Consider the following 25,940-nt stretch of genomic DNA (forward strand, 5'->3'; position numbering starts at 1 on the left):
GAGCAGGAAGCAGAGTGGATTTCCTTAAGCAAGGGGCCCACCGTATGCAGGGGCTCCGATACAGTGTTCTCAAAGTGCAAAACCGACGAGACCTGAAGAATTTGCTCATGAAGCTCTTCCCGCTGAAAAATGCGCACCACAGATGCATCTTCGCCAGCAGGCGGGGGGAGGGGGGTCTCGATCCCCTCGCTGGCGGAATCTGGCCCCTCAAGAGGATCCTGGAAATCTCCCCAAAGGTCCAGGTCCTTGTCAATACCATCTTGTTCCTCTGAGCAAAAATCCTTATCCCAAGAGACTCTCGGGCGCTTGGACAAGAGAGGAGTGTGTGTGTGTGTGTGTGTGTGTGTGGGGGGGGGGGGGGGCGGGCAAAACCACCGCTGTATGGGGCTGCACTGGGGAAGATGTCGAGGGCAACCCCCTCCCCCCGAATGATCACAGAACCTCCTGCTGCCAGCACATAGGCTTTACATTGTGCCAACAAACTCAAGGGGAAAAACTCCTGGTGGCCCCAAGGGACTCCCTGCCCCAGCAGGGGACCCAGCCATACATTGCCCCTATATTTCCAGAACAGGGGGAAGGTCACCTGAGGTCACAGAAATGAAGGAGGAGGTTCCCGCCGATAATGGACCGGAAACTGCCAAAATCGGAGCTCCTGTGGCCTGCCGCACCTGAAAAGCTTGGGACTTCCCGATGCTGAGACACTGACCGATACAAAAAGGGAATCCCCAGCTGCTCCAGCAGTAAGGGAGTCTTTTTCACCCTGACCGTCGGCGGCTAGGGAACCCTACGCATGGGTGTTGGGGGAAGTCCAGGCTTCCCCGCGATCCAAAGCCTACTCACGAGTTACATGCGGTGGGGTGCCCTGGCCGCTGGCAACCGCTGCCGATGAGATTCCCCCACTGATCCGGCCTGCACAATGCTTGCACAGTCCGATCGTGAGTCACTCGTGCATTTTTTCCCTTTAAAAGTGCTCACTGACGCCCTAGCTATAAGAAAAGTGTCGGTTAGATGAGAAAACCCATCAAAACAGCAGTTTTAAAGTAAAATGAGCCCTTTAGACTGGCACACCTCAGGATTAAAAAAACAAAAACAAAAAACAAAAACAAACAAACTTAGAACAGACTCCACGGCTCTCAAAGCTGGAAGCTTGACCAACTAGGAGGCCAGGCTGCCGGCTGAGGCACCTCTACAAAAATTTGGGGAGGTGGAGGAAGGTGGGGGGAAGGACCCAGCACGAGACCCACCGGGTTTATCATCCCCAAGGTTGGACGGAACCCCAAACAGGACCTGACCAAGCTCCGACCGGCACAAAAAGGGAACCCAGGAGTCCAAAACAAATTCCAACAGTACTAAGAGGAGAGCCGAATTAGGCTTATCACCTGCTGCTGGAGACTGAGGAAGACTGGATTGCTAGAGGGGAAGCTATCCTGATATACAAGTTTGTTCTCAGTCTCCACCTGCTGGTAGCAGTGAGGTATATAACCCATTCGTAAAGACTATACCGGTCTACCAGGCAATACAGAATGTTATTTAAAAACAACAGTTTACTGAACCATTTAAATCCACACAGGCGTCATACTACATTTATAAAAATTTGAGATATTCATAACCTATGTTTTATTCAATGAAGGCAGCTCAGTGAGGTCATGTATGTTAATCATATAGTTTATTTTTATTTATATTCCACCTTTAAACAAGGTTTATTACAACCATACATAATTTATAAAACAGATGACCATGGGCGGTAACTTTCTGGAGAAATTTCCCCTAAAGTATTATAACAGCAAATCACAAGGCCTGATTATTTTGTTCTTCCCACTGCCAACTAACTCTGGCCTAAACTCATAAGAACATAAGCCATATTGGGTCAGACCAATGGTTCATCTAGCCTAGTATCTTGTTTCCACAGTGGCTAACCGAGGACACAAGCACCCGGCAGAATGCCAAACAGTAGCAACATTCAATGCTACTGATCCCAGGGCAAGCAGTGGCTTCCCCTAAATCTGTATCGATAGTCTATGGATTTTTCCTTCAGAAACTTGTCCAAACCTTGTAAACCCATCTACATTAACCACTGTTATCACATCCTATGGCAACAAGTTCCACAGCTTAACTATTGAGTGAGAGAGAATTTCACCCTATTGGTTTTAAAAGTATTTCCCTGTAATTTCAACAGTTGTCCCCTAGTGTCTGTAATTTTTAATAGAGTAAAAACAAATTGAGTCACTTTTACCTGTTCTACAGTACACAGGATTTTATAGACCTCAATCATATCTCCCCTAAGCCATCTCTTATCAAAGCTAAAGAGCCCTAACATCTTCAGTCTTTCCTCCTACGAAAGGAGTTCCATTCTCTTTATCATATTGGTAGCTCTTCTTTGAACCTTTTTTAATTCCGCTATATATTTTTTTAGATATGGTGAACAGAAGTGAATGCAATACTTAAGGTGAGTTTGCACCATGGAGCAATAAAGAGGCATCATAATGTACTTAGTCATAAATATCACCCCTTTTTATAATAATTCCTAACATCCTAACTCCTTTGAATTCTTTTCCCACCAAACAATTCCACTCTCCCCAGCATTGCCCCCCTCTATGCTATACCGTATCCTTCACATGCTCATCTCCCACAACTAGGTTTGATTTCACTGTATTTTTTCTCCCTACGTATTTTTTCTCCCTACATTAAACATTCGTTCCACCCCCTAGTTAAATCTTTCAACATGAAAAGAACAATTCTAGAAATATTAACAACAAAATAACCCTTCATATCCCATGATTCAATACTTTATTAAAACATTTTCTGTTCCAGTAACAGTAACAGCCACATGTCTTTCCTGATAAGTGACTAATAATCTTGCACAGGTGGATGGCACATTCTTTATGGCAAATAGCCTAAACTCTTTCAAGTTCCCAGGGAACAGCTTGTGGAATATAAGCCAAGTCTAGCAACAAGTTAAGGTTTTAGCTAGGCCACTAGAGGACATTCACTTTATTTCTGAACCATCGCTTTTGCTTAGGACTATTATCTATTTGAAAGTAGATTCTTATCTTTAATCCTACAGTCTATGGCAGACTGAAAAGGATTCTCTCAAATACTGCTTCCCTGCTGTATTTGATATTTGCTTTCTGCTTGTTACGGCTACAGACTGTGCTTGATTGTTTTTGGATCTGCCCGGGATGCCAGCTCATTGACGCTGTTTGATGACACGATCCACTCATATATGAGTGGCATCTACCCAGAGGTTGAACTTGCTCCCTACCCATTCTATCTGCTGATATTTACTCGCTGCCTGTTAATGGTAGAGCTACTTGGTGGCTACAGACTGCCTGATAATCTTTGAAGCTGCCTGGGATGCCAATGTATCAGCACTTGATTATGCAATCCACTAATATATGAGTAACCTACCTGGAAGCGTTGTACCAAAGAGGAACACCCTACCTCATTGCATACAACTTCACAAGAAATGCCGGATGTTGATTGGGGTATCCCTATTGTGGGGTCTTCTAGAAGTAGGGAGATCCTGGATTCTCTACAAGGAGAACTGTTTCAGCAGTTAGTAATGGAACCCACGTGGGATGGGGTCATACTGGATTTAGTGCTTACAAACAGGGAAAGTGTTTCTGATGTTAGAGTGTGTGATTATTTGGCATCCAGTAATCATTGCATGGTACAGTTTAATATTAAGATGGGTATAGAGAGGGCTCATTCAAAAGCAAAGGTTCAAGACTTTATAAAAAACTAACTTTGTTCGGATGGAGTTTACGTTAAGGAATTATTGTCTGGATGGGAACATCTGAAAGGAGTGGAAATGCGGTGGGCAAAACTGAAAGAAGCAATTGTAAGGGTGACAAACCTTTTTGTGAGGCAAGTAAGTAAAAATAAGAGGAAAATAAGGCTGCTTTAGTTCTCAAAAGGTAAGCTTTCATAAACAACAAAAGATCAAAGAAAGAGGAAGACAGACAAAAATATCTGCAAAGGTTAAGAGAGGCTGGTTGTGTAGTCTTGAAAGACGCAAATGGAAAAAAAATTAGCTGACACAGTAAAACGGGAAGATAAGACAATTTTTAGATATATTAGTGATAGGAAGAAGTGCAAAAGTGGCATTGTAAGACTCAAAGGTGAAGGGGAGGAATATGTAGAAGCTAATAAAAGCCGAATTGTTTAACAAATATTTCTGTTCTGTGTTCACGGCTGAAGCGCCGGGAGCGGGACAACAGAAGACAAATATGAATAGGGATGGAGGAGTAATAGACCCTGATCAATTTTTAGTGGGTTGCGTTCATGAAGAGCTAGCTAAAATAAAAATAGACAAAGCGATGGGGCCGAAGGGTGTACATCCGAGGGTGCTGAAGGAACCTAGGGAAGTTCTGACGGCGCCACTGAATGATCTTTTCAACGAGTCTCTAGAATCAGGAGTGGGACTGGAGAAGGGCAGATATGGTGCTGGCGAAGGGCATCAGCGTATTCTTTTTCGAACCGCCGAATGCTCTGGGTTCGGCAGTGGGCTGGTGATTTCACCTCCAAGGCAACTCTGGCGCGGCTACCTTTTCAGAGGCAGTTGTTGTTTTGCAAGGATCTGGTTGACCTCATGAATTTGCTAATGGACCATCTCCCGAAGACCTTGCTGAATAGTAGAGCACAGCCAAAGGGTGCTGGGCATCTTCCTTTGCATGGCTCCTGCCGAACTTTCTGTGACTACGGGGAAGATTCTCCATCCTCTTTGAAGAGATATTTTCAAGGTTCTAGGCTACAGGCATACTGGCCCTGATTCTACAAAAGTGCGTCCCGATTTTAGGCAGCTGTAGGCGTCCTACAGCTGTCTAATCAGCCAATGGGATGCACGTTTTTTTTAAAAAAAATGCTCCCCAGGCAGGCCGCCTATATTGAAGGCGAGGCCCGCAAGACACCTAGGCCCTGATTCTGTATAGGACGCCCGGGAGAGGCGTCCTATTCAGAATCGGCCTACACTAAACCCCGATTCTGTAACCGGCGTCCATGTTACAGACGCTGGTTAGAGAATCGGGTTAGATTTGACACGGCCCGCTACACTTATCGCGGCAAGGGATCTCTCTGCCGCTATAAGTATAGCGGGCCGCAGCTCCCTGACCGATCGCTGGCAGGAGGGTGCCCAATCCCTCCTGCCCGAAGATGCACCCTCCCCCCCCCCGGCGCTAACAACCCCCAAACCTCCACCCCACCAAACTAACCTTTTTTGAGACCAGACGGTTCTTGCCGTCCAGCCGGCAGGCCTGCCTCGTCGAAATGAGGCGGGCCCGCCCCTTCCCGGCCCATCCCACCGAAGCCTAAGGCCTGATTGGCCCAGGCTCTAGAAGCCTGGACCAATCAGGCCTTAGGCATAGCGGGTCCGCCCATTCCCACTTAATCTAAGGCCTGATTGGCCAATCAGACTTAGTGGGGATGGGCGGACCCGCTATGGCTAAGGCCTGATTGGTCCAGGCTTCTAGAGCCTGGGCCAATCAGGCCTTAGGCTTCGGCGGGATGGGCCGGGAAGGGGCAGGCCTGCCTCATTTCGACGAGGCAGGCCTGCCGGCTGGACGGGCAAGAACCGTCTGGCCTTAAAAAAGGTTAGTTTGGTGGGGTGGAGGTTTGGGGGTTGTTAGCGCCGGGGGGGGGGGGGTGCGTCTTCGGGCAGGAGGGATTGGGCACCCTCCTGCCAGCGATCGGTAGTGTCGGGGTGGGAGGGAGATCAGTAATTACATTACATTACATTACATTACGGATTTCTATTCCGCCTATACCTTGCAGTTCAAGGCGGATTACAAAAGATTTGACTGGACATTTCCAGTGATGATCACATTACAGAGGATTTTACTGGACATTTTCCAGTGAGGATACAATTTTTTTTTTTTTTTTTCTTGGGGATCTTATGGGTTGGATAGAAAACTGACAGTGCCTAGCAGTGTGATATTAGCAAATGGAATACAGTTAGAGTAGGCAAGATTACAATCTTTTTATGGTCTGTTTACTTGAAGGGTGATTAGGTGTGATAATTGGGGGAGGATTGTCTGGTGGTAGATGAGTTCAGTCGAGGTAGGTGAATTATCTGGAGGTAGGTGAACTTAGCTGAAGGGAGGGGGCGGTTGGTAGTGTCGGGACGGGGGGGGGGCGGTCGGTAGTGTCGGGGGGGGGCATCTTCTGGCAGGAGGGTTTGGGCACCCTCCTGCCAGCGATCGGACAGGCTGCGGCCCGCTATACTTATAGCGGCAGGGAGATCCCTTGCCGCAATAAGTATAGCGGCCGCGTCTACTTACAATGTAGACCAGCATTTTGCTGGCCTACATTTTTGCGTTTCTCCTCTACTAGGGAGACGCGTAGGGTCGCCTAAGTTCGCCTAAGGCCCTTAGGCGAGCTTAAGCATCTTGCGGGTCTCCCTAGGCTCCCGGAGGCGCCTTCAGGCCTGCCTGGGGAGCATTTAAAAAAAAAAAAAAACGTGCATCCCGATTGGCTGATTAGACAGCTGTAGGACGCCTACAGCTGCCTAAAATCGGGACGCACTTTTGGAGAATCAGGGCCACTACGTAGTAAGCAAATTGATGGAAACGCTTTTAAGACAAAGAATGGTCAAGTTTCTGGAATCCTGTGGATTACAGGATCGGAGGCAACATGGATTTACTAGAGGTAGGTCTTTTCAGATAAACCTGATCAATTTCTTTGACTGGGAGAAAGAGAATTGGATAGAGGATATGCGCTAGATGTGGTGTATTTAGATTTTAGCAAACCTTTGAAAGTGTTCCACACAGACGTCTAATAAACTGAGTGCCCTCGGGATGGGTCCCAAAGTGATAGGCTGGGTCAGGAATTGGGTGAGTGGGAAGGAGAGAGGGTAGTGATCAATGGAGATCGCTCTGAGGAAAGGGATGTTACCAGTGGTGTGCCTCAAAGTTCTTCTCTTGGGCCTGTTCTTTTTAACATTTTTATAAATGATATTGCTGAAGGGTTGTTGGATAAGATTTGCCTCTTTGTGGATGATACCAAAATCTGCAATAGAATAGACATGCCGGATGGTGTGAATAACATGAAGAAAGAAAAAGCAAAGCTTGAAGAATGGTCTGAAATTTGACAGCTAAAATTTAATGCAAAACACCTCAATTAAGATTATAAAGAATAGGAAAAAATTCGATCATGTGACGCCTCTTCTTAAAAAGCTCATTGGCTTCCAATTGTTCACAGAATCTCTTACAAAATAGCAATATTAACATTCAATATATTAACAACCAAAGCTCCATCATTTTTAGAAAGGTACATTATTCCATATATTTCTACTAGAAGTTTGAGATCAGAGGCCAAAAACCTAGAAATTCCATCACTTAGTATAATAAATATAAGACAAGATACGATCTTTGCAGTTACAGCGCCCAGAATATGGAATTTCTTACCATCATTTATTAAGGAAGAAAAATCACTAAGTAAATTTAAAGGACTGTTAAAATGCTGGTTGTACAAGGATGCTTTTGAGACCTAGTTATTGGAGTCTCTATTGATTCCATTCATTGCTTAAACTCATTAATCCTCTGTCTTAGGCTCTGAGAAATTGAATTAAAAAAAAAAAAAGTTCTTAACTTTCTATCATACTTTTAAAGTTTCTTACTCTCCGTTTGTATTTTCCTTGTATGTATTCTTTACTATACTTATTGTAGTTCTCCCTACTTCTCTTATGTATTGGTACGTCAGGTCCGTTTGTGTTGGTTTTAGTTAATAATTAAGACCCTGTTTTAAATTGTAAATCGCTTTGAATTAATGATATTGCGAAACATCAAAATTTTAATAAAACTTGAAACTACAGTTTAGAGGGTGAAGAACTTATGTGCACGACAGAAGAGCGGGACTTGGGTGTGATTGTATGTGATGATCTTAAGGTGGCCAAACAGGTTGAAAAGTTGACGACAAAAGCTAGAAGAATGCTTGGTTGTATAAGGAGAGGTATGGCCAGTAGGAAAAAGGAGGTATTGATGCCCCTGTATAAGACTATGCTGAGACCTCATTTAGAATATTCTGGAGGCTGCACCTTCAAAAAGATATAAAAAGGAAGGCTACTAAAATGGTGTATGGTCTTTGTCATAAGGCATATGGGGACAGACTTAAAGATCTCAATCTGTATACTTTGGAGAAAAGATGGGAGAGTTATGATAAAAGATGTTTAAATACCTACGTAATATAAATGCACATGAGTCAAGTCTCTTTTATTTGAAAGGAAACTCTGCAATGAGAGGGCATAGGATGAAGTTAAGAGGTGATAGGCTTCGGAGTAATCTAAGGAAATACTTTTTTACAGAAAGGGTGGTAGATGCGTGTCACAGTCTCCCGGAAGAGGTGGTAGAGACAGAGACTGTGCCTGAATTAAAAAAGGGCCTGGGATAGGCACATGGGATCTCTCAGAGAGAGAAAGAGACAATGTTACTGCGGATAGGCAGACTAGATGAGCCATTTAGCCTTTATTTGCCATTTTATTTCTATGAAAATTAAGCAGGTTTCATTGTATGATTCATTTTTATATGATCTATTTTAATTGGCTAAGGGCTCGTATGTTTAAGTGTTGTTGTATATGAGTATGAATGGTGTAATGGATTAGTTGCAGGTTGTTATATTTCTATTAGCTTTGCTTTTGGGGGTTGAGGGCAATTAAAAATTAATATTCATGTGGTTCACTTTATGCCAAGGATGCTGATCAGACTCCCTTCCCAGTTGCCAGGTTCTTCAAATCCAGAAAGGATCATAATTGTTCTGATGTGAAAAAGACATTTAACTCCCAGAAACTTTACCAAACATTTACAAAGATATGCTAATAAGAATGTTGCTCCAAGAGTTAATGTCTCATTTCTCACGGCAAGAAACAATTTCCTCCGCTCCTGCGTAGTTCTTGTGACATCAGGGAACATCCAAACTTTTTTTTCCCCACAGAACAAACTTTGAGAGTTATGAAAATATAATTTCATGACTGCATTAACATCTTTTCAAAAACAAAAGATATTAATAAAGTAGTCCTCTCTGTGTTTTCATACATTGTGGTTTCCAACAACTCGGTGATATTTAAGGACTTATCTTCTTTTTATTGTATATCAGGTGTGGCTCAATAACAAACTATGGACTTTTCCTCAAGGAAATTGTCCAACCCTTCTTAAAAACAGCTATGCCAGGGGTGCCCAAATGGTCGATCGTGATCGACCAGTAAATTGCAAAGGCAGAAAGAAAAAGAGGGGCAGGGGGAGAAAGAAAGAGGGAGGCATGGTGCGAGAGGCAGAAAGAAAGAGGGGGGCAGGGGGAGAGAGGAGAAATGGGGCAGGGGGAGAAGGGCAGAAAGAAAGAGGTAGCAGGGGGAGAGAGAAAGAAAGGCAGAAAGAAAGAGGGGGGCCAGAGGGAAAGAGAAAGAAAAGCAGAAATATTGGCTTTACAGAAGAAAGAAGTGCAACCAGAGACTCATGAAATCACCTGACAAAAAGGAAAAATAGGAAAAATGATTTTTTCAATTTAGTGATCAAAACATGTCTGTTTTGAGAATTTATATCTGCTGTCTATATTTTGCACTAAGGCCCCCTTTTACTAAACTGCAATAGCGGTTTTTAGTGCAGGGAGCCTATGAGCATCGAAAGCAGTGCAGGGCATTCAGCGCAGCTTCCTGCGTTAAAAACCGCTATCGCAGTTTAGTAAAAGGGGAGGGGGTATATTTGCCTATTTTTGTATAGTTGTTACTGAGGTGACATTGCATATTTTAAAGTCATCTGCCTTGACCTCTGATAAAAACCCCCAATACAAATGATAATTAACATTTTCTCTGCGTATATTGTGCTTTGTGTGTTTTAAAATTTTATTGTTGGTAGATCATTTTGACTTGGTCATTTTAAAAGTAACTCACAAGGCACCCCTGAGCTATGCTATCCGATCTTACCACAACCTTTGGCAATACATTCCAGACCTTTAACTATTCTGTGAGTGAAATTTTTTTCCTTCTATTGGTTTAAAAAGTATTTCCCTGTAACTTCATTGAATGTCCCCGAGTCTGTAATTTTTGATGGAGTGAAAAATCAATCCACTTGTACCCATTCTACTCCACTCAGGATTTTGTATGCTTCAATCATTATCTCCCCTCAGTCGTCTCTTTTCCAATCTGAAGAGCCCTAACTGTTTTAGTCTTTCCTCATACGAGAGGAGTTCCATCCCCTTTATCATCTTGGTCGCTCTTCTTTGAACCTTTTATAGTGCCACTATATCTTTCTTTTCTTTTTTAAATCTAAAACAGTGTCATACAAATGAACAAACAGTAGGTATTACATACATTACACTAATATCTGTATAGGTAACATATACATCATTCAAGATTTTCAGTTATACTACATATAATCTATAATAATAAAATGCTAAGCGCGCATGCGCACTCTCACCGCGTGTTCCCTGAGATCTGATCTGTCAGGATGTGGCTGGTAGGAGCGCGCATGCGCGCCAGACAAGCCTCCCTGCTCTCCATCTTGCGCCGTTGAAAGGATTCCGAGGAAGGCAACGATGGTGAGGGGAGCCGCCGTGGCACATTCAAAATTTAACTTCGGCCCACGGTGGCTGCTCCTCTCGCATCCGGCTCCGCATCCAAAGCCTCCCCGAAAGCTGGCTCCCATGAAAATGCTACCCTTCCGACGCCGACAAGGCTTCCGACGCTGGTGCGCCTCCAGAGAGAAGCCGCGGCCCCGAGCAGCAACACAACATTTTCATGGGAGCCAGCCAGCCCTCGGAGAAGCCCAAGAGGAGACAACACTGCGAAAAGCACCAGCAAGGGAGCCAACCAGACCGCGAGTGCGGAGACGCTGTAAGCGGGGATCAGGTGATGAGCCTCCACTGCCTGCGGCTTTGAAATTTGGCAAGGGAACTGGCCAGAATGGGGTGGGGGACTTCTAAAATGTAAGGCTGCACGGTTTACAGATAAGGGAGAAGGGTTCCTAATGGACAGTGGGGAATTTACAAGTAAGGGAGAAGGGCTACTGCTGGACAGGGTGGGAGCAAGAAGTAAAGGAGAAGAGCTACTGCTGGACAGGGGGAGCAGGGCATGGGGGGGTGAGGCTGGACAGGGGGAGATAAAAGGAGAAGGACTATTGCTATATAGGGGGAGCAGGGAATAAGGGGGGGTGCTGCTGAACAGGGAGGAGGTAAAAGTAAGGGAGAAGGGCTGCTAGCACCCGTTAATGTAACGGGCTAAACAACTAGTAATAACATAATATAACATAATATATAGTATAAATGAAGAATAAAGTTACCCAAATGTCCCCAACAATATATATTCCCCTCCCTCCAACCCTCCACACCCCATGGATGAGTAAAGGTAAATGAACAAAAGGAAAGATAAGATAAATATACATTATTATAATTTTACAAATTTAGTCAATGGGCTCCAAACTTTATTAAATACATCACTAAATCCCCTAAATTCTGCATTAATTTTTTCATATCTGTATGTGGTGCACACCCACCAAAAAGTATAACTTATTCTGTCGTGGTTCTTCCAGTTACTCGTTATCAGTTGAATGGCTATACCTGTCATGATCATAAATAGATGACTCATTTATCTAGAGTGGGTTTCACATGTAATATCGTTCCACAAATTATAGCCTCATATGATAGTGGAACGTTTGAATCCAAAACTAAATTTATCTGTCCCCAAATTGACTTCCAAAATATAAATATAAACAGACAAAAATATAGCAGATGATCCAAAGTCCCTATATCAATATGACAATGCCAGCATCTATTAGACTTAGATCTATTTTATTTAATCGAACCGCGAGAACTGGGAAGCAGCGCAGGACCAGGCAGGCATCCTGGTGCGCTGCTACGCGAAAGAACGTAAGAGGAGGCAGCCGACAGTTCTTGGAGGAAGCGGCGGGAACCAGGGTGCCAGCCTGGTGCGCCTCTCTCAACGAGGCGCCGCGTCCAGAAGTTTTTTTTTAAAAATGGTACGTGCGGGAGGCGTTAGGGAGGAGGAAGAGGCCGGGGCCTGCCTGCCTGGGGGTAGGAAGGGAGGAGTGAGAGGCTGGGACCTGCCTGCCCTGCCAAATTAAAAATAGGGAGTAGCTGGGCCTGCCAGGGAGGGGGAGGCCTGCCTGCCTGGGGGGGGGGGCTGCCTGGGAAGGGGGAGGCCTGCTTGCTTAGGGGGGGCTGCCTGGGAGGGGGGGAGGCCTGCTTGCTTAGGGGGGCTGCCTTGGAGGGGGGAGTACTGTCTGCCTGCCTGCCTGGGGGGATGTCTGGGAGGGGAAGGCCTACCTGCATGCCCTATTTTTTTCCTCCTCTAAAACTGGGGTGCGTCTTATGGGGCGAAAAATACAGTATGTTCTTAACCTCAACTTTAGATGATCCTATTAATCTCATACTGAAGACAACCACTTATTCTTTCTCAGAAGAAATGCAAATACTGTATACATAAAAGCATGGATTTACCTGTGAAACTCTCATTTGTTTTCATGTTTTGATTGAAAGCATAGTTTGTCAATACTAATGGAGCACGTCCAATCATATTTACAGGTCTTGAATGAGCTCTTCCTATCACTATTGTAGCAGGAGAATCTGCATGGCCAGTACCAATATGGTCCTTTATTTTGCGTGGTGTTTGCTAAAATGAAGAATAGCTTATTAGATAGTTTAAAACTGAATTCTTGGTATTTAGGACACATATGTAAATTATCATCACATATAACATTTCAGCAATCATGAATAAACTTATGAGGCAAATTACACCATTTCTTTTGCAAACACCATACTGATTCAGAATGAGAATGAAGTGATGTCAGGATTGATTAAAATCGGACAACTATTATAAGTGATTTTTAAATAATCTGTTCCTAAGAAAAATGGTTACAAAAGGAAAGGCTATCAAAACAATGCAGGATCTACATAAAAGCTATATGAAACAAGATCTTGATATTTTCTGGCCCCAACTGAATGGAGATAGGATGCTTGTTATTTAGTATATATTATGCATTGCCTGTGACTTTAAAGAAAGATTAGGTTCTTACCTTGGTAATCTTCTTTCTTAAAGATGTGCCTAGTGGTCCTGTATGCTAAGGTTCTGTATCCCAATTTGAAAGATGCATGCAGAAAACTATCAATCATGTTTTCAACTGTGCCACCTTCCCAAGGAGCTGCTCCTACCCCCTTAGTTCATAAAAAACAATCAAGTAGCACTGTAATGAAAAGACAAAACTCCCTGACACTACAATTCTGTTCTGCTCTGTAATAAACATTACTAATCAACATTATAACATTCAAGTAATTGTTCAAACCTGATTAAAAAAAACATGTGCAGCCAGCATTAACTTTATATGTTTGTAGCTAAATTGCATGCCCTGCTATCAAGTAGACACTTAAACCAGACTTTACGTTCTTGAGTGTTTTACTTTGTTGTTGGTTTTTTTAAATAGCCTCTTATTCATCTGAGACAGAGAATTCTTCAAACCCAGATTGAACCTAAGGCAGAAGGCAGGAGAAGCCCATTCACAAGGTGGGGCTTCAGGACCACTAGTCAATCTACAAGGAAAAAGATTACTGAGGTAAGAATCTAATCTTTCTTTCTAGTGCAATATATGTTTACTGTTTCTGAACGCTAGGGAAATACCAAAAGTCTAGGGCGAGTCTGCTGCACGTACCTGTAAAAGCTGAAGCCTCAACATTGGTGTACTACCCGGATGCTATATCACAGACATATAACCATGTAATCTTCTTGGACAAGACAGCCCTAGTCTCCGCCAAAGAGGAAGCAACTCTTCTAGTGGAGTGCACTCTCAAAGAGATCGGTGGCTATTTACCATAGCCCACATGCATGGAGGACAAAGCAATTTAATGTATCTGAAAATCGAGGCTTAAGATGTTGGCCTCCCTTTCTTGGAATGACTAGTCAGAACAAAAAGGTGATTCAATAGGTGAAACTTATCGACAGCTTCGAGGTATTGAAGAAGCACTTGCTTGACATCCATCAAATGTAATGCTTTATCCTTTTTCCTAGACCCTGTAGGGTGAAAGGCAGGTAAATGGACTTCCTGATTGACATGGAAGGCCAAACCCACTTTCGGTAAGTATGGACAGAGCTATGCAGGGGAGCCCTGCTTCCATGATCCTAAGGAACAGGCACCCTGCAGGAAATAGCTTGTAACTCAGAAACTTGTCTCGACGACTTAATCACCACCAGGAAAACTGACTTTACTATAAGTTACAAAAGTTAAGGAGGGCGCACCAGAATGGACAGAACCAGATTCAGATCCCAAGATGGAACAGAGGGTCGTACGGAAGACCTGAGCAACTTGGCTGCCCGCAAGAAGTGAATCACATCAGGAATGGTAGTCAAATGCTGACCTTTCAAGAACCCCCGAAAGGCTGACAAGGCCACAAGCTGAACCTGGAGAGAAGACCAGGCCAGTCCCCTGTCCAGGCCATCCTATAAGAACTCTAAGATATTAGGCAGGGAAGCACGAAAAGAGACCACCCCACGTGCATCACACCACTCCTCAAATAGACACCAAACCCTCACATAAGCCCGAGAGATGGAAAGCCTCCGAGACCCCAAGAGCATGGAGATCACTTTATCTGAATACCTCTTCTTACCTAGGCGACCCCTTTCAAGAGCCAAGGTGTAAGATAAAAGGGACCTGGATTGAACATTGGAATGGGACCCTGAGTTAGAAGATCGTCCAAGAGAGGCAGAGGATCCGCCACCAGATGCCTCACCAGATCTGCGTACCACGGTCGTCGAGGTCAATCCGGAGCCACCAGAACCACGAGGCCCGGATGGAAAATTATGCGGAGAACTCTGCCCACTAAAGGCCACGGTGGGAACACATACAACAGCCCCTCCATTGGCCATGGTTGAACCAGAGCATCCAGGCCCTCGGCCTAACGGTCTCCACGACGACAGAAGAAGCAGGGCATTTTGGTGTTGACACTTGTAGCTATCAGGTCTATGAGGGGCTTACCCCAAGACTGCACTATCAACTGAAAGGCCATGGGGGTTAGACACCACTCGCTGGGATCTAGCATGAGACGACTCAAGAAGTCCGCCTGAACATTCTCCACTCCAGTTATGTGGGATGCTGAGATCTTTTGAAGGTGTGACTCTGCCCAGACCATGAGCAGAGTCGCCTCCCGCGCCACCAAAGTACTCCTGGTGACCCTCTCATGATTGACATAGGCCACTGCCGTGGCATTGTCTGACAAAACCTTGACTGACTTGCCCATCAGAAAGAACTGGAAAGGCTAGCAATGGCAGACGGACGCTCTGGTCTCCAAAACAGTGATCAACCAAGAAGCCTCCTCTGTGGACCATGTGCCCTGAGCTGAGTGACCTAGACACTGAGCCCTCCCAACCGAGAAGACTGGCATCCGTGAGCAGCACCGTCCACTGCAGCTGATCCAGACTCGCCCTTTGTAGAAGATGGGGGTCTGAAGCCACCAGCGAAGACTGCCCCGAGCTAAGCCCAGAAGCGGAACAGGGTGATCCAGACTGTGCCTCTGAGGCAATAATAATAATAATAACAGCTTATATACCGCAATACCGTGAAGTTCTATGCGGTTTACAAAAGATTAAGCAAAGGTACAAATTGACTGACTTCAAGAGGGGAAGAAGAAAGAGAAGTAATTAGACAGGAAATTCATTGTTGAGGAGAAAAGTGATCAAAAGGACAGTAGGTCGCTATTGAGAGGAAAGAGATAAGTGGATCAGTTGTCAAGATGTTTTAGGAACAGGTGTGTTTTTAGACGTTTCTCATAAGTAGAGGCAACCACCACCGAAGAAGAGCATACTGAAGAGGATGCACGTGGGCCCGCGATTATCTCACAACATCAAGAGAAGCCGCCATCGACCCCAAGACTTGGAGGAAATCCTGCGCCCGAGGACACCGGGACGCCATAAGCAGGTGAATTTGAGATTGCAATTTGCTTACTCGGGTCTTTGGAAGGAAGACCTTCCCCAAGGAGGTGTTGAACAGGACCCCAAGATATTCCATACGCTGAGATGGAGACAACCGGCCCTTTGCAAGGTTGACTACCCATCCCAGCAACTGCGGAAACTCCACCACCCGAGCTGTGACCCGAGTGCTCTCCTGGAACACCTTGGCTCGAATCAACCAGTCGTCCAGATAAGGATGAACAAGAATGCCGTCTTTGCGCAATACTGCTGCGATGACCACCATCACCTTGGTGAACGTCCACGGAGCCATGGCCAGACCAAAGGGAAGTACACAGAACTGATAATGTTGTCCTAAGATCGCAAAGCGCAGGAAGCGATGATGGGAGGCCCGAATAGGAAGGCACGTGAGATCAGATCTAGAGAGGACAGACCGTAGAGTGTCCATGCGAAAGGAAGGCACGTGAGAGCCCTGTTGACCCCCTTCAAATCCAGGATGGGTCGGAAAGGTCCCTTCTTTCTTTGGCACCACAAAGTAAATCAAGCACCAACCCGTGCCCCACTCCAGCGAGGGAACTGGAATCACAGCATGAAAATCCAACAATCTTTGAAGGGTCTGGCAAAAGGCCTGCTGCTTCCACACCACCTGCGAGGGAGAAGCGAGAAAATGGTCTGGCAAGGACAGGGCAACTCCAGAGCATAGCCATTCCAGATCACTTCCAGAACCCACTGATCTGACATGATGTCTGTCTACTGTGGATAAAAGTCTCTCAACTGGGCACTCACTGGAACCAAGAAGGGCGCCGGCAAGGAGTCCTTGTGCAAGACAGCAGAGGGGCCCGGTGGGGGTGCTACCTGCACCCCGTCGGGCCCCACGAAAGGACTGCATGCGCTGAAGAACCTGCCTCTTGAGAGCCCAGGAGACTGAAAAGATGCAGCCCCTCGAACGGAACGGAAACGGCGGAAATCATGCCCACAAGCAGCACCGCCTCGAGCCAGCGGCCTAGGCCTATCCTCAGGCAAACGAGGCAGTTTAGAATCAGTGAGAGTCTGAACCAACTTGTCCAGGTCCTCACCAAACAAAAAAGATCCTTTAAAAGGAAACTTTGTCAACTTAGCTTTGGATGCCGAATCCGCCGACCAAGCACAAAGCCACAAGGTACGGTGTGCTGCCACTTCTAAGGCTAGAGACTTGGCAAAAGCTTGTAAGAGGTCATACATGGCATCCAAGAGATAAGAAGCACCCAATTCAATTTTGGCAACTTCTTGCCTTAGCAAGTACCAGTTCTCAGATTTATCATCAAGTACATGCTGGGCCTAACGAAACCACACCTGAGCCACCAGCGCGCCACACAGAGCCACCTGGACTGACAGAGCTGTCACATCAAAACTGTTTAAGGAGGGAATCCAACTTACGCTACTATGGGTCCTTCAAGGCCACACCACCCTCAACAGGCACGATATACTGCGTAGAGACAGCCGAGACCACTGCATTCACTACAGGCGACTTCAGAGTATCCCGATCCCCTTCCAGAATGGGATACAGGCAGGCCATGGAGCGTGCAAAGCGAAAAGGGGCTTCCGGCACCTGCCACTGTGCGAGCATGATGTCCCGAATATCCTGATGCTTAGGAAAAGAGCGGGAAGCAGAGTGAATCCCCTTAAGCAAGGGGTCCACTGTACGCGGGTGCTCCGACACGGGGTCCTCAAAGTGCAAAACTGTTTAAAAATGCACACCACAGACGCATCTTTGCAGGCAGGGGGGTGCTCAAACCCCTCGCCGGCAGAATCTGGTCCCCCAAGGGGATCCTGGAATTCTCCCAAAAGGTCCAGGTCCTCATCAAGCACCTCGTGCCCTTCTGTGAAAAAATCCTCATTCCAAGTGACCCTCGGGCGTTTGGATGAGAGAAGTAGAGGGGGCAAAACCGCCGCTGTGTGGGACCGCACCAGGGAAGACGTCGAGGGTAACCCCCCCTGAGTGGACATGGAACCTCCTGCCACTAGCACATAAGCTTTACAAAGTGCTAACATAAAGTCAGGGGGAAACATAGAACATGACGGCAGAAAAGGGCCACGGCCCATCTAGTCTATCCACACTAATGGCCCACCTCCTAACTACCTCCATGAAGAAATCCCACATGCCAATCCTATCTTTTCTTAAAATCTGGCACGCTGCTGGCCTCAATTACCTGTTGTGGAAGATTATTCCATTGGTATCAGGGACGAGGTGCTGAATTGGTTCCGTGGCTTCCTTATGTCCCGCAATTATCAAGTACGTTTTAATTATGAACTTTCAGATACCTGGAGCAATCCATCCGGTGTGCCACAAGGGTCTCCGCTATCTCCATTGTTCATCAACGTCTACATGTCCTCACTAGGCACGCAGCTAACCCAGTTAGGGATAAAACTATTTAGTTATGCAGATGATTTTACGATCATCATCCCATTCGTTAATTCTATCTCTGAAACTATTCCTAAAGCTTCAGAAGCCATAAACGTGATGGAGCACTGGATGACAACCTTTAGGCTCAAACTTAATTCAGAAAAGACAACTTTCTTTGTTGCTTCGCCACATCCGCTTGACACCAAATCACCACTATGTATCAATAATCTTAATTATCCTATCCAACCTACCATAAAGATACTAGGTGTAACTTTGGATCAGTGCCTAACCATGAGAGACCAGGTGGACTCCTTGATCAGAAAGGGATTTTTCACTCTCTGGAAACTCAGATCCATTAAAGCTTATTTCAATACAGCGGCATTCAGAACCCTAGTCCAATCCCTCGTACTGAGTCTACTTGACTACTGCAACATCGCCTATTTAGCAATTTCCCAAAAGAACATGCAGCGTTTACAATTGATGCAAAATGCAGCGGTCAAACTGATCTTTGGGCTGAGAAAGTTTGACCACGTGACACCCTACTACCGGCAGCTGCATTGGCTGCCAAAGGAGGCGCACGTAAAGTTTAAATTTGCCTTCTTCTGCTTCAAAGCACTACACGGACTTGCCCCTAAATATATAACTGACCTTTTCGTCTTCTCAGCCAACAGACACAAGAGAAGCTCGCATTCCAACTTTGTTTCCCCCCCAGTGAGAGGTTGTAAACTGAAAAAACACCATGAACATCTTCTCTCGCACCAAGCAGCATCATGGGGTAAAGACCTAGAACAATTGCTTTTGCCCACTACTTATGAGGAATTTAGGAAACGTCTGAAAACACACCTGTTCCTAAAGTATCTAGACAACTGATCCTCTCTTCTCTCTCCCCTCTATAGCGATTAACTTGTTCTATTGATCACTCTCTCCCCAAAAATGGATTTCCTGTCCTATTAACCCTCTTTCTTCCTCCCCTCTTAAAGTCAATCAATTTGTACCTTTGCTTAATCTTTGTAAACCGCATAGAACTTCACGGTATTGCGGTATATAAGCTGTTATTATTATTATTATTATTCCAGCGATCAACCACCCTTTCGGTGAAGAAATATTTTCTGGTATCGCAATGAAATTTCCCACCCCTGATTTTCAACGGATGCCCTCTTGATGCCGTGGGTCCTTTAAGGAAAAAGAGATCCTCTTCCACCTCGATAAGGCCTGTGACATATTTGAACGTCTCGATCATGTCTCCTCTCTCTCTGCGTTCCTCGAGTGAGTACAGCTGCAACTTACCCAGTCGTTCCTCATACGGGAGATCCTTGAGACCTGAGACCATCCTGGTGGCCATTCGCTGAACCGACTCAACTCTCCGCACATTTTTTTTGATAATGCAGCCTCTAGAATTATACACAGTATTCCAGATGGGGTCTGGAAGACCCCCAGCAGCCCCAAGGGACTCCCTGCCCCAGCAGGGGACCCTGACATACCTTGCCCCTGTATTTCCAGAACAGAGGGAAGGTCCCCTGAGGTAACCGAAATGAAGGAGGAGGTTCCCGCCAAAATTGGCCCTGAGAACGCCAAAAAGCACAGTTACTTACCGTAACAGGTATTATCCATGGACAGCAGGCAGCTATTCTCACTAATGGGTGACGTGATCCAACGGAGCCCTGATGCGAACGCCTCACAAGCAGACTTGCTTGAAGAAACTTGAAGTTTCGAGTTGCCCGCATCGCACATGCGCGAGTGCCTTCCCGCCCAGCACAGGGCGCGTCTCTTCAGTTCAGATAGCTAGCAGAGAAGCCAACCCAGGGGAGGTGGGTGGGATGTGAGAATAGCTGCCTGCTGTCCCTGGATAACACCTGTTACGGTAAGTAATTGTGCTTTATCCCAGGGCAAGCAGGCAGGTATTCTCACTAATGGGTGACCTGCAAGCTAATCAAAGTGGGATGGTGGGAGAGTTGGCAGCTTAGGAGAATACATTTTGCAATACTGTTTGGCCAAACTGTCCATCCCATCTGGAGAAAGTATCCAGACAATAATGAGAAGTGAAGGTATGAACCGAGGACCAAGTAGCAGCTTTACAAATCTCCTCAATAGGTGCAAATCTGAGGAAAGCCACAGAAGCTACCATTGCTCTGACCTTATGGGCTGTGACTTTACTATGAAGAGGAAATCCAGCCTGGGCATAGCAGAAAGAGATACAAGCCGCCATCCAATTGGAGATGGTACGCTTATAGATAGGACGTCCCAACTCGTTCGGATCAAATGAGACAAAAAGTTGAGGAGCAGTTCTGTGCGGTTTGGTGCGTTCCAAGTAGAATGCCAAAGCACGCTTACAGTCCAGAGTATGAAGAGCTGATTCTCCAGGATGAGAATGAGGCTTTGGAAAAAACACCGGAAGTACAATAGATTGGTTGAGATGAAACTCCGAGACTACTTTAGGAAGGAATTTCAGATCAGATGAGTGCGAAGAACCACCTTGTCATAATGGAACACTGTAAAAGGTGGATCCGCAACCAACGCTTGAAGTTCACTGACTCGCCGAGCAGAAGTGAGGCCAATGAGAAACACCACTTTCCAAGTGAGATACTTCAGATGAGCCTTGTTCATTGGCTCAAATGGAAGTTTCATCAACTGAGCAAGAACAATATTGAGGTCCCAAACCACTGGAGGCGGTTTGAGAGGAGGATTGACATTGAAAAGTCCTTTCATGAATCTGGAAACCACAGGATGAGCAGAGACAGGTTTCCCTTCAATAGGCTGATGGAAAGCAGCAATTGCACTAAGATGGACTCGGATCAAAGTAGACTTGAGACCAGACTGAGAAAGGTGCAACAGATAGTCCAAATCTGAAGATAAGGAGGAAAGTTGAGGCTCCTTATAATGAGAAAAACACCAAGCAGAAAATCTAGTCCATTTTTTTTGATAGCATTGTCTAGTAGTAGGTTTCCGTGAAGCTTCCAAAACATCCCTCACAGATTGAGAAAACTGTAGGGGAGCTATGTTGAGAGGAACCAAGCTGTCAGGTGTAGAGATTGCAGGATGGGATGAAGCAGAGATCCCTGATGCTGAGTAAGCAGAGAGGGAAAAACTGGTAGAAGGTAGAGTTCCCTGCTGCTGAGTTGAAGTAGAAGGGAGGACCAGGGTTGTCTGGGCCACCGAAGAGCAACCAGAATCATGGTGGTGTGGTTGGACTTCAGCTTGACCAGCGTCTTTTGAATTAGAGGAAACGGAGGAACGCATATAGAAAGAGATTCGTCCAGTCCAGAAGAAAAGCATGCACCTCGAGGCGATGAGGAGTGTAGATCCTGGAGCAGAACTGAGGCAGTTTGTAGTTGTGGGGGGCTGCAAAGAGGTCTATCTGAGGTGTTCCCCACTGAGAGAAGATGTGATGAAGGGGCGTGGAATGGAGAGTCCATTCGTGAGGCTGTAGAAGACGACTCAAGTTGTCCACTAAAGCATTGTCCGCCCCCTGAATGTAGACAGCTTTGAGGAAGGTGTTGTGGCTAATTGCCCAATCCCAAACTTTCAGAGCTTCCTGACAGAGGGAGGCAGATCCCGTGCCTCCCTGCTTGTTGACATAATATATGGCGACTTGATTGTCCCTGCGAATGAGGACTGCACGGTCGTAAAGCAGATGCTGAAAAGCATTGAGAGCATTGAAAATTGCCCTGAGTTCCAGGAGATTGATGTGACACTGACGATCCGTACTGGTCCAATAGCCTTGAGTACGGAGACCATCTAGATGAGCCCCCCCAACGTAAGAATCGGTCGTGAGAACCTTCTGATGAGGGGGCGTGTGAAAAAGTAAGCCTCTGGATAGATTGGAAGAGAGCATCTACCAGCGAAGAGATTGTGTCAGTGCAGGTGTGACCTGGATGTGTCGAGTCAGAGGGTCGGAAACCTGCGTCCATTGAGATGCCAGGGTCCACTGAGGAATTCTGAGGTGAAGTCTGGCAAAATGAGTCAAGTGCACTGTAGAAGCCATGTGACCCAGAAGAACCATCATGTGTCTCGCCGAGATGAACGGGCGAGAGGAGACCGAATGACACAGACGGAGAAGAGCTTCCAGACGTTGTTGAGGAAGGAACGCTCTGAGTTGGACAGTATCCAGAACAGCTCCGATGAATGGAAGAGTCTGAGAAGGTTGGAAATGGGATTTCGGAAAGTTGATTTCGAAACCCAGACTCTGCAGGAACCAGACTCTGTGTTGGGTCGCTAGGACGACTCCCTGAGAAGTGGAATCCTTGATGAGCCAGTCGTCCAGGAATCCAAACACCTGCAGACCATGGATCCTGAGTGCAGCGGCCACCACCACCAGACACTTGGTGAAGACTCTGGGCGACGAGGCCAGGCCGAAAGGGAGCACTCTGTATTGAAAATTAAGATTTCCCACCCGAAATCTGAGGTATGGACGGGAGGCCGGATGGATGGGAATGTGTGTGTAGGCCTTCTTGAGAGCCAGAGAGCATAACTAGTCGTTCTGCTCGAGGAGGGGATACAGGATGCTAGGGTCAACATGCAAAACTTTTCTCTGACCAGAAATTTGTTGAGCACCCTGAGATCCAAAATAGGACGCAGATCGCCCGTCTTCTTTGGAACAAGGAAGTACCGGGAGTAAAAACCCTTGTTCTGTTGAGCCAAAGGAAAGGGCTCGATAGTTCGAATTTGAAGCAAAGCTTGAGCTTCCTGAAGAAGAAGGGCGGTCTGGGTCGAGTCGGAAGGATACTCTCTTGGAGGATGTTCCGGAGGAACTTGATGGAACTGAAGAGAGCACCCCTCCTTGACGATGGAAAGAACCCAGAGGTCGGTGGTAATAGTTGTCCATCGGTGGAAAAAATGATGGAGACGACCTCCGATAGGGGGAAAAACAGAAAAAGGCAGAACAACTGAGGTCATGCTTTGAATGAGACAGTCAAAAAGGCTGAGGAGCCTTGGGCACAGCAGGTGTCTGAGGCTTCTGTTGCTTCTGAGGATGCTGCCTCTTGACAGGCTGACAGATGGCAGGAGCCTGTTTTGGTGGAAAACGCCGTTGGTAAATCAGAGGCGGGCGTGAAGGACGAGGAGGAGCTGGCTTTGGCTTAGGACGAAGAATAGATTGAAAGGATTTCTCGTGGTCCGAAAGCTTCTTGGTGGCAGCTTCAATAGACTCATCAAAGAGGTCAGTGCCAACACAAGGGAACATCCTTTAATTTTAGGTGATTTCAACATTCATTTAGACGAACTCACAAATCCCATCACCAATGAATTTGTAACTTATATCAATGCTCTAAATTTATTACCTCTCATTCAGGATTTCATACATTCGGCGGACACATCCTGGACATGATTTTAATTCCAAAAAGCGATCATTTCTCATACTCCAATATTCATAACACACTAGTCCCCTGGTCTGACCATCATCTCATCTCATTTAGCTTACTTTTAAAAAAGAAACAAGCAATCGCTCCCTCATCCAAGAAAATTACTTACCGAGACTATACCAAATTAGAGCTTTCTTCTGTCTCCTCTTTCTTCCACTCAAGACCCTCAATCTCAGAGACTGACTCCCTTGAAGAACAACTTATCACCTGGAATGCAACAATTCAACTCTTATTGGACAAAGAAGTACCCCTTATCAATAAAACCATTCTCAATCGAAAAGCTCAAAACCCCTGGTATTCGCCAGAACTCTCCTTGATTAAAAGACAACTCAGATCCTTTGAAAGAAAATGGCGTAAAAACAAAACAGTCGAAAACCTGAAATTATATAAAGAACAATCACTTTTCTATAAAATTAAAATCAACAATGCAAAAAGATCTTATTACTCCAATAAAATTAAAACAGCTAAAAACCCTTCCATATTATTCTCCATTATAAAATCTTTTAATCCCAACTCACAAAGGGAAATTAAAAAAACGGCCCTTTCAGCCCAAGACCTGACTGATGCCTTTTGTGACAAAATTAAAAACATACGAAAGAAATTCGATTCAAACCCAGTCATCGACCCCCCCGGATACCTCAAATAATTATAAACTCCCTTGTGCCAAATGTTCCAATTTTAATATACCTACATTGACAGACATTAAACAAATCATTCAAAAAATAAATTTAAAAAGCTCTCCTTCCGAGATTATTCCTCCTGTAATTTTAAAGAAATATTTTTCTTGTTTTGGACCCTTTATACTTTCCTTTATAAAAAAAAGTCTTATTACCTGGACTTTCCCTAAACCATGGAAAACCGCCACAATACTTCCTATAATAAAGGATCATAAAATTAGTCTAGAGGACTCCGCGAATTACCGCCCTATTGCCAACATCCCTTTTCTAGCGAAAATCACCGAAAGGGTGGTATTTAACCAGCTGTTGGACTTTGTTGAATCTACAAACATATTGCATCCTAATCAAACGGGTTTTAGGAAAAATCACAACACTGAATATTCATTAATAGGCCTTACCGCGAACATCATCTATAATCTAGACCATCATAACTTGGTCATTCTCTTTTCCCTTGACCTTTCAGCAGCATTTGACACCATCGATCATTCTCTCCTCTTAGACAGATTACAAACTATAGGCGTCTGCGATTTATCATTAAAGTGGTTTACTTCTTTTCTATCCAACCGATCTTCTACGGTACACTTTAATAACGCAAGTTCTAAAGCATTCTCACATAACTATGGAATCCCTCAGGGTTCCATTTTGTCTCCGTTGCTGTTCAATATCTTTCTTTCACCTTTACTTAGTCTAAGTTAATCTATAGGTTTCACCACTTACGCTTACGCAGACGATATTCAATTGACCCACCCATTTAACCCCGAAAATCCCAATGAAATATTTCTAATCAATCAAAAATTAGAAAAAATAAAAAATTGGCTCACACAAAATAAACTAGCTTTAAACATAACAAAAACTAAGGCCTTATTCTTCCCAATGAAACAGGGATTAAAATTATCAGATCCTTTCTTAATAGACAATATAACTATTGGGTTAGTAACATCATTAAAGTTATTAGGAGTTATCATTGATGACAAATTCTCTTATCAAGAGCACATCAGCAATGTAGTCAAATGTTGCTTTTATCGTTTGCGTTTAATTCGCTCTATGTCTAAGTTCCTAGAACCGAAATCTTTAAACATTTTAATACATTCCCTCGTCATATCTAAATTAGATTACTGTAATTCACTTCTGTTAAATATCACTCAAAAGGAAAAAAAAACGCTTACAAATAATCCAAAATACTGCAATTAAAATTATTCACAATGGTAAAAAATACGATCATGTAACACCTTTTTTAATAGATTCACACTGGCTTCCCATTAATCAACGAATAACATACAAAATATTACTCTTAGCATTTAAAAATTATCCACTAATGAACCACAATTCATAGACTGGTTACTAGTTCCACATAACTCGACTGGTTCCCTGCGGTCTACAACACAAGGGCTGATTATGGTTCCTTCCTTGAAAATTATTGGAACCAGACGTCATGACATATTTTCAGTTATGGCCCCTCTTACCTAGAATACTCTCCCCTTATACATAAGAGAAGTTAAAGATCTTAATTTATTTAAAACCAATTTAAAAACTTTTCTTTTCAAAGCTTCATTTAATCTTTAAAATAACTCTTTTTATCCATTTTATCCCAATCCTAATGTTTTTTCCTTTACTCGGCTTTTGCTCTCTTT

At 44.8% G+C, this 25,940-nt stretch overlaps 1 protein-coding gene across 2 annotated transcripts in view; it reads right to left on the reverse strand.

Annotated features, from left to right (window-relative positions):
* LOC117359188 (proliferation marker protein Ki-67-like) overlaps positions 1-25,940 on the reverse strand; it is a 244,544-nt gene that overhangs the window by 86,894 nt on the left and 131,710 nt on the right. For both annotated transcript variants that reach the window (XM_033941515.1, XM_033941514.1), the window contains exon 11: positions 12,439-12,610. In XM_033941515.1, coding sequence (XP_033797406.1) covers positions 12,439-12,610 — 172 coding nt within the window. The remainder of the gene's footprint in view (positions 1-12,438; positions 12,611-25,940) is intronic.

This window comes from Geotrypetes seraphini, chromosome 4 (genome assembly GCF_902459505.1).
Source record: "Geotrypetes seraphini chromosome 4, aGeoSer1.1, whole genome shotgun sequence".
In the NCBI taxonomy this organism is placed as follows: Eukaryota; Metazoa; Chordata; class Amphibia; order Gymnophiona; family Dermophiidae; genus Geotrypetes; species Geotrypetes seraphini.